Source organism: Thermoascus crustaceus (assembly GCF_041956765.1).
Source record: "Thermoascus crustaceus strain CBS 181.67 unplaced genomic scaffold VTN00scaffold_8, whole genome shotgun sequence".
In the NCBI taxonomy this organism is placed as follows: domain Eukaryota; kingdom Fungi; phylum Ascomycota; class Eurotiomycetes; order Eurotiales; family Thermoascaceae; genus Thermoascus; species Thermoascus crustaceus.
In genome coordinates this window covers 53,330-62,877 of record NW_027192534.1, presented here as the reverse complement: position 1 = coordinate 62,877, position 9,548 = coordinate 53,330, and the positions used below count along the sequence as shown (strand labels likewise).

At 44.4% G+C, this 9,548-nt stretch overlaps 1 protein-coding gene across 1 annotated transcript; it reads left to right on the top strand.

Annotated features, from left to right (window-relative positions):
• On the top strand, nucleotides 1-522 carry VTN00DRAFT_9626 (uncharacterized protein; the record flags this gene model as incomplete). The annotated part of the gene is made up of 1 exon (XM_069436605.1): nucleotides 1-522. One exon carries the CDS (start codon nucleotides 1-3, stop codon nucleotides 520-522), a length of 522 nt encoding a protein of 173 aa, XP_069284225.1.
• Nucleotides 523-9,548: the final 9,026 nt, after the last annotated feature.

Below are 9,548 nucleotides of genomic sequence, written 5' to 3'. Positions count from 1 at the left end.
ATGAGCAAACTCCCATCATCAAAGTCCTTGACTACAACTGAGGGCGGCAATGTTGCAAGCCCGTCCGGCTCATTTGTGGAGGACATACCAAAGGCCTTTCTGGCAGTTGCCACCCGCCAAGAACGGGTGAACGGCAAATGCGTTGGAGTAGGGGACAAGCGAATGCAGCTACATCGAGACTTGGATAACCTCGCTCAGTCTGTCGAATCTCTTCAGAGTGTCTTCAAATCACTATTGTCCCATTCAGCAGGCGACTTATTTCCGGACGCATCCGCTCAAGTTGAGCAGTTTAACACATCTCTGTCGAGGTTCCGCGCAACGAAGACTGAGTACGACGAGCTCGATGATAAGTTATGTGGTGAAGAATACCTACTATCCGAGGACGAAAAAAAAGTCTATAATCGACTTTCCTCTGTGAATGGTCCCCATCCTCAGGCATTTAACAAGTCGATATCTTCTTTCCACTTCTCTGTTCCCGCTTGCTTGGCCGAAGGCCCACTGGATGACTTATCTTCCGTCTAGAACAACTCATATGAAAATATGTTTGGCTCCGGCACGAAAATTGGTGAACTACCCTTCCAAAGAAGCATATCCATACCAATTGAAACCCACAATCAGTTGACTATCGCCCCCAACAGCACAGTCCACCACGGTAAAACTGTCACAAAACCTCTCGTGTCCTACTCAGAAAGCGATCTAGTTTCACAATTTAATAATCATCATGACCAAATACATCGATGGCTCCTCCATGTGGCAGAAGCTACAAGAGAACGTAGAGATAGGCGTAACTCTGCTCCAACCCCACTGGCACCAACACAACTGGTGAACCAGCGGCAAAACCATGCTTGGACACCGACTGCTTATTCCCTTGGCAAAGACTGACAGCCGACATTGAGAAGGCCAATCCGTGATCTTTCTGACGCGAGAAACTACATAGAGGCCTGCGCTGCTCCTGTTGAGAATGAAGAGTCGCAAGGACTATCTGGATTGTGACTCCCGGAAATATGATAATCATTCAGAACATAGTGACCTGTTTGTCTGCAGAGCTGGGGCCTGTTTCTCCCAAAGCCCTCCAAACGATCCTGCTGTTCTGAATCGCTCTGAACGTAAGTTGAATTACTCCGTCTCTAAAATGAACAACTCCAATAATTCTTACCTCTCTAGTACTGGGAAATGCAAAACCGTCTGAGACCAGTGTCACAACCCAATACGCTCACCGGAATTAGAAGGAGACACAATGAACAAACTGGAGGAATGTCTGAGCTCGGCAAAATAGAGAAAATTATGAACGGCTGATACTGGGAGGGAACCTAGATGTCAAACTGGCAGAAAGCCTATTAAGGACTTGACACCGGGAAAGCGTCTAATACACATGGCCTGTGGGAACACCACTCTGATTCACACTGACGACATTCCGCAAACTCTATAACAGAAGATCTGGAAGAGCAAATGAGGCAGAAAAGAAAATCGTATCTTGACACAAGTATTGCAGTTCTCGATACAGGTTGCAACTTTGCTGTTCCCAGTCTTCCTTGTCAAACCAGATTCTCTTGAATATTCCATTACTAAATAGGTAATATAAGTCGTTGCTGAATATATCTGGCTTGTCTTCCTGTATTTACAAGCATTTTAAAGTGGAACCAAGATGAGCTGTTGTCAGCAAGTGACCACCAACTGCTAGACAGTCTTCAGGTATAAACACTGGAAGAGCTATGTAACTGTGGCATGTGTCTGTTTCAGCATGTCTTCTCTGTTTTTAGAGAGGGAAACAATCTGAGGAAGGCGCAGGGAAAGTTTTCTACTGACCACACTTACTTTCTCAGCATTGATTCCAAACATTGCTATTCCCAAAGGTTTTTTTATTTCCATTGTTCATTCTGTTGTGTATATCACAGCTTTCAAAAATTAAAATGCTCTGGTCCTTTATTTAATTCAAGTATTATACATGCCCTCTTCTGTGGACGGAAGTGGTATCTGGTTAGATATATTTTCGTTGTAGGCAAGCAAGAGCACCGTGTTAGGCAGATGGCCATGGGTGCACGGTGGAACACTCTCGGCTGTTAGCGTCACGCATGAGCTCCACAGTCTTAATTGTGCACTCAGTCTTTTATAAGAGCAAACAGCTTCAATGCATCCTCTTTAGTCTATATGCCTGGATGAGGCTCTCCAGGACGCGCTTTCCATGCACTATCTTCTGCAGCCATTGTCATAATGTTCTTTTGCAGCAGGGGTACAGGGACAGAGCCCACAGGTCTAGGCCCAAGTGGATCATGGCATCTGCAGGTTGGCACCTCTGTCAACTCGCAAGCGATGCATTGCTACATATATGTTAGCAAAAGACCATGACTACGTCTGTCCCATGTGACGCGTAGAAAAGACGTGTTTTGTATAGGTGCTGATTTTGATGTTCTCCAGCCCCCCACTGGTCGTGGGTCCGGGTACACAGTAGACCAAATGGTACCATGAGGGTATATGGGTACCCAAGGGAGGCAAGTATACCAAGGGAAATTAGGGAATATAAGGACGTTCTCTACCCAGCATGGATCTAGTGTTTCCTTCACCGTGTCTCATTCTCAAAGCAACCTTAGAGTTATCAGCTAGTCTCAATATTAATAAGGTTCTTCAAGAATAATCATATTGTAGGATGCCAAGGCAAGCTAAAGCAAGTCTGGTCAAGAATGAAATTCAAGGCAACGGACAAGGCACCCATTACAAGAGGTGGATTATTCTTATACGTTTATGTCTGGGGTTCTCGACATATGGAAATGTCGTGGATTTAGTGAGGCGCTGGCATCTTAGAACTACTAATTTCGTAAAGAAAGCCTAATATTGCCTATAAATGTAGGCAATACACACACCTATGAGCTACTGCCAAAGCCTGGCGAGCGGATCCCATCGCTCCACCCTTGTCGTTTGTATTACTAGGCCAAGAGAAGTAATGTTTTCTTTGTGCACGAAGCCTTCGTTACCTCTTTTATTCTAGTGTCTAGTAATGTAAGCAAACTCGGGGTCTTCAGCGCGTATGGGATTCGTGCTTGGCAGTAAGGCCATGCTTGGCCCATGTAAGCAGGCTTGTCGACCTCGGTTCAGGGGCATCTCCTTCCTCATTGTGGACATTGTCTGGGACTTTGTCACGTGCAACATTGCTGCCTCGCTCCCCCTGCGCGGTGTTTCATGCTATCTTGGACAGCATCACATCTTATTGGTTCGTAACCAGGGTGGCCTTTCTACGGCCTCAAATCTCTCCTCCCACTGAGTAGTTCGGCTCCTAAGCGTTGAGAGATTCACTAAATCGTTTTGCGGAGAAGTTGTTCATTGTCTTGTTTAATGTCACGCCGCATAGATCTAGCTTGCGTTATGAAGGAGCGAGGTGTGGTCATTTCTACGCGGCCTATACATGCTGCAGGTGTTGTATCTACGGGTCTGGTCACGTGAGTATAATGAGCTAACCCTTTATGGTCTTTATGGTTTAGCCTCCAACAGCTTGGTATCTATCTAGCTTACTAACGTAATCCACCACCGAGCCGTGTTCCCCACCGAGCCGTGCGCCCAACGCGACGGCGTCAAATATATGAAATTTGAACCTATTTTATTCAACCAAAACTGCTTTATATACAAAAGAAATTAGGAGAAATTGCGGCTAGGGCATTGATTTATCTTATGCCCTATAATATTGCACCCACTGCACCTTGATGGTGCTCGCGTACGTGGTGGAGAGGCTTGAGCAGCTATCTCCGGGGTAGGTGCAGTAGGAGCTTCAGGAGCCTGATTTCTAGCTTCCATAAGATCTCTTACTTCCTGGACAAAAAGACTTCCTTCATGAGCTATCAGCTTATTAGATCGCCGGCGCTTTTGCTTCTGTCTCTCATTTGCAGCATGTAGATCCTGGTTTTCCTTTGCAAGGATGGCTGCGCTTCTTTGCGTTGTATAATTTTGTGTAACGTCGAGTGACATCCCTAGCAGAGGCGTCATCTTTGAAAGTGATGACATAGCTATTCATAGCAATTTGACGTACTTGATAAGCTGCTTTAAAGCTGTATCTGTTGGGCTTGGAGGACTCTGTGTACGTCGCTTTAGGAAAGTCTTGATTGCAGTTGCCTGAAGCTCCAATTCAGCAAGATTATGAGGTGTTTCTTGTACCCAGGGGGCCTGAGTATTGCTCAATCGACTGCCAGGTGGTGTAGGAGTCTTGAGCTGGATATGGAGCTTTGTAAGGACCCGATCAGGGTTAAAAGGGACTAATCCAGTTGCTGCAAAGCCATTGATAGGATTCTCTGGCTTGTATGTCTCTGCACGAGAGTGTGGATAGGCTGCAAGGAAATCAAGCTTGTCAATGTGGTTGTTACGCACTCCTTCGGTCCCGAGTCGCAACGGTGGGTTGGTCTAAGGTAGGGAGACTTGGGCTTCGTAGGTCAATCGTACAAGGAATGTTTTCAACTGATAGACAACGCGACTAAGGTGAAGTAGAGCGTACATATAGTCAATAGTAGGTTAGCCTGTTGGCCTGCCAGTGTATAACCAAGTAACAATATGGTATGGAGCACGAAGAACTAAAGCTGTCTACATAGTGATTATGGGAGAAGGAAGCGGAACTCTATAAGATGTTGTCAGCCGAACATTACCACTATAACCTAACGGTGTGCCAAGAAACCTATCAGCCTAGTCAGCACACGCCGATCCGGGTCGTTATCTCGAAGATCCTTACAATATTCGATATATCACATTGATACATCATATCTTTCGGAATCGCTTGATATATCCATATTCGGAAGGTCTTAACCCCTCATTCAATGAGATAAATAGTCAGTTAGTTAGGTAGATTCGAATAATCAGAGCTTTCATCATGATACCTTCGGATTACTAGGTTCGCGCAGTCCGACAGATGTTGATATTAATATTATGAGCTTGCTAGCTTGTAAGACGAGGATTCTAGCTGTTTACACGAATGTGGGGTAACATAGACACGCGAGAGGCTAGGCCTAATTGGGTAGGAGGGCATATCTTCCACAGTGATAATGACCGTCCTTATATAGTCTAGTCATCCCATGGTATCTTCGTCCGATATGGGTACTCGTATACCCTAATGGTATGTTGTATACCATATAGCCTTTGTATACCCGATGATAATGATATAGTTGCCATTTGGTCCCCGTAACGTATTCCACAAGCGAGCCGCCACCACAAGCGAGCCGCCACCTCCGCTCCCGATTCCACCTCCAGGCAAGATTTTAGGGCCTTTATCAACCAAACAATTGCATTTCTATATAAAAACTAATTAGGAACTCAATTAGGACATTGCAATCACCTATGTCCTAGATTATGACAGTCACTGCAGCGCGGTGGCGCTCATACACATGATCCAACTGCAGAAAGAGCTGGATCTATAGGAATAGTATCCTGAGCTTCATGAACCTCATTCTCACGCTGGAATCGCTCTAGGCCTTCCTGAATAGTAAAGCCCTCTGCAGTAGCTAGCTGCCTAGTAGAGCGCTTTTGTTTTTGAAGCTGCTTCTCATTGGAAGCGCGTAATTCGCGTATTTCTTCGCGTGCAAGAATAAGCTCATTAAGATGCAATTCATGACCCTTAATAAGCTTGTCTAATCACGTTTCTAGCAAAGATGAAGGGCTCTGTGTATGCGCTCTAAGCAGCTTTTTAACTGCAGATGCCTGCTTCTCTAGCTGCCTAGCAGTATAGGGCGTTTTAGGTGCTGAATTGGTTGAGTGACTAGGTGGTGGTGTAGGGGTCTTTAGTTGAATATTCAACTGACTGAGCACCCTATCTGGATCAAATGGAACTAGGCCAGCGCCTGCGAAGCTATTCTGAATAGTTTCTGCTTTAAAAGCGCTCTCGCGAGCTTTTGGAAAGGCCTCTAGAAAATCAAGCTTATCAATATGATTGATTCCTAAGTGCATTTTCTTTTCCACTAAGCTTCCATACGCCTTTTTTAAAGGCACAAAACAGCCTACATCTAAAGGCTGGAGCTTGTGGGAAGAATGCGCTGGCATGCAGATAGGAATGATATGATTCTCACTGCATATTTGATCGAATTGGGGCGTGAGATGGCTGCCATGGCCATCAAGAACTAGGAGACGGTATTTCCCAGTTGTACAGCCAGTAGTAGCAGGAATAAAGAGATTTTTAAGCCAGCGAAGGCCTATCTTATCAGTAGTCCATCCATTAGGACTAATTTCAATTCTCCAATCACGTGGGAGCTTCTGATCTTGATACCAACCCTCTATATGGACCTTTCCTTTGAAGATAATGCATGGAGGAAGCGCCCATCCAGTAGAGTTGATACATTCAATAGAAGTAACCCATTCACAATTGCCTGGCTGTATGAGAGAGCCTTTCCCATAGTAATCAGCTCTAGTAACTACTTGAGCAGTAGCTACTAGGCCCATAGTGAAGCCAGTTTTGTCAAAATTGTAGATATCCTCCATTGCAATTCCATGCTGCATTATAGTGATTTGTACGCAATCAAACCACTCCCTAATAGCTTTAGGGTCTTTGCATTTAGTGTGTTGATAATCATATTGTCAAGAATAGTGGGTTTTTACTTCATCATGTCGTTTGATGAAGTTAGAGACCCAGTTCTCTCCAACTGATTGAATAGGTGTAGCACCGCGCTCAGCAAGAAGAATATTGGCCATTTCTTGTATATGGGATGGTCAGGGAGGTGCTCCACATTGATCTAAAGATAGAATCCATCATACAAGCAATTCTTCTTCATTTTGGGTCATTTTATGGCTGTTGGCGTGTGTATCTTTGTGGTAATTGCTGCCATAAAGTCAGTCATGTAAAGTTGAGTGTGGTACATTATATACATGCACAGCTTTAGCAATTTGGGTAATTTGCTTGTTTTTTATAGCAGAAATCACTAATAGGATCCTTCCCTCCTGTTCTGCTGAATTTTTTGAATTTTGACGCGCTTTTGGAGGCATGGTTGGTGGTTGAAATAAGTGAGACCTTTGACGCGGTCAAAAACGCGCTGAAGTGGCGGCTCACTTGTGGTGGCGGCTCGCTTGTGGAATACGTTATAGTTACCATTACTTAGTCATCCAACACATGACCTTCAGGTATCTTATCTCCTTCCCTGCGGAGTATCGATTGTTAATGCCAGGCTGTGTTGGATAGTGCCTGACTTGTTGGTTCATAACAGGTTCTTACCGTAAGCACCAATGTTTAATTTTGTTCAAGATAAGGACTACACAACTTGGTCAACATAGAACTCTGTTAAGCCATAGTATTTAGTACCTATAATGTTTGCTAACTGATCAATGATAGCTACAGCCAGGCGGTTGTGGCTCCAGCTCAAACACTTAACTGCTCTAGTGCCACCAACACTTTGTAACCACCCTAGCCCAAACAGTTCCACAACCGGTCCAACGCGCAATTTCCAACCACCCCACTGGTGAACACTTCTATAACCACTCTAGCGCAAACACTCAACAACCAGTCTAAATGCATCCAATTACAACCGCTCTAGTGCACATGGTACAACCATTTTCCATCAAGAACAATTAATGAAATACTTCTCGCGCACTTTAGAATAACAATGACCGGTGTTAGACTGTTGATCTGACCTCACACTGGCCCTTTATATGCCGGGTATGGTTACCAAACAAATCCACGAAACTGCTCCGACACAGGTAACTTAAGAAAACAGAAATGCATGCATAGATCTCTACTACATTTAACTAAATAGCTAGTCTAATACCACTATTGTCGCTCCGACAACAGGCCTACTCCTTCTAAAAAAGTTGCTTCGCATCATTGACCGTTGATGAGGATGAGAGGCTTATCCGAGAAGGGTATTTTCCGCTTTTCGGTTGTCGAAACAATTCTAAGAAAACCACCCATGCGACACGCGTTCAGTTCTTTGAAAAACAGAAGAATAATAATGAGCCATTAACCGGTCATCCCTGCTGATGATCCCTACACAAAGATGTCTAGAACCATTTGCCCAAGCTTTGTGATCACTCAGCCTTGATCAAAAGGTATCACTTAATTAAGTAGAGTCTTCTAATAGATCAAGCAAAGACTTAGAATAACAATAGGTATATTCTTCTAGTACTTAGTGATAATAACAGTTTAAATTAAATGGAGTAGATAATAATCCCATACTGAACACACTACAGGATAATGTTCTTTTGAAGAGTAGTTTTTCTTGCAGAATAGGGTAACTCAGTCAAATATGTCTTGTAGGCACCTTGACACCAGGTGGTCTGTAAGAGCTATAATGGTCAGGCTTCCGGCTGTAAACGTGGAGCTGAGTGACTTTGCTTACATAAAGGCCTTGGAAGATGTTAAAGTATTTGTGCTTGAAACATTTACACTTTGGTAGCTAGTCTCTCAAGATCCAGTGGTAATCCCCGCGGCCGCGCTTTCACCGAGCAAAGTCAGAGAGTTTCACACGCTCTGCCTACTGCCCAGGTAAGTTTTATCACCTATTCCTCATCTCTTGCTTACTATCAAATGCCAAGAGAGAATGAAGTCCATGGCTAGCAGTATATCTATCCATGGTCGCCCCTAAAATGATTATCTGATTTCTTTGCAGTTTGTTCCCATCCAATACTTTGTTGAATGTGTTTTCAAGGAGTGTTGAACTGAGGGTACTTTTGGTTGACCCACATGCGTGCCAGTATTTTGGGAAGTTCCTGATTATTTGAAGAAATCATTTCTAAATGATAGCAACTTCCATGAACATGCCATTACTAGTGTATGGGATTTTTCTGCAGATCAATTATGCCATTCTGAACTACCTCCAAGATTACCCTATACATTCAGACTGACTTACAAAAGCCCAAGCCTCCCTACCTATAACCAGCACCATAAGACTAGATCGGAAGGAGTGCGCAACATGGTTATAAAAGATGATTGCACTAGAGTGGTTGTGAATAATGCAGCACTGCAGCCATTGACACAGACAAACTGTAACTAGAGCGGTTACAAAATATTGGTAGTTGTAGGACATCAGTGCTGGAGTGGTTGTGAAAGCAAGTGTACTACGGAGGACATTCAGGGCGCGGGGGGTTGTATGAGAAGCACAACTGAGGCTAGATGGGAGTTTTGAGACAGTCAGGGGCCGGCAAGCGAGACACAGCTTCTTCTCCAGCAGGGCAAATCCCAAGAGGTACGGCGTCCACTGCTTGTCCAGACGGCCGCTACCAGATGGCCAGCGGCCTTTGGGCGTGGGGATCCATGGATATGTATGTCCACCAGCTATGCTGCAGTAGTCTGCGCTCCTTTCTACCGGCCCTGTCTTGTCTTGACTCTCAACACTTTCCAGGCCGTGTCTGCCCCGGCCACCTTAAACTACAGGTTTCAACTACATACTGGGCCTACACTCTTTACAACTGCTCTAGTGCTGGCTCCATTCAACTAGTCTAGTACACACACCTTATAACCACTCTGGTGCCAATCCTTGAGTGGTTACATTTGAGCAATTGGAACAACCCCAATAATCCATTTCTTTCCACAATGAAAGATGGTTTTGGCCCAACATTTCTGAATTATTATTTTCTGGAGCAAATATCAGCAAATAGTC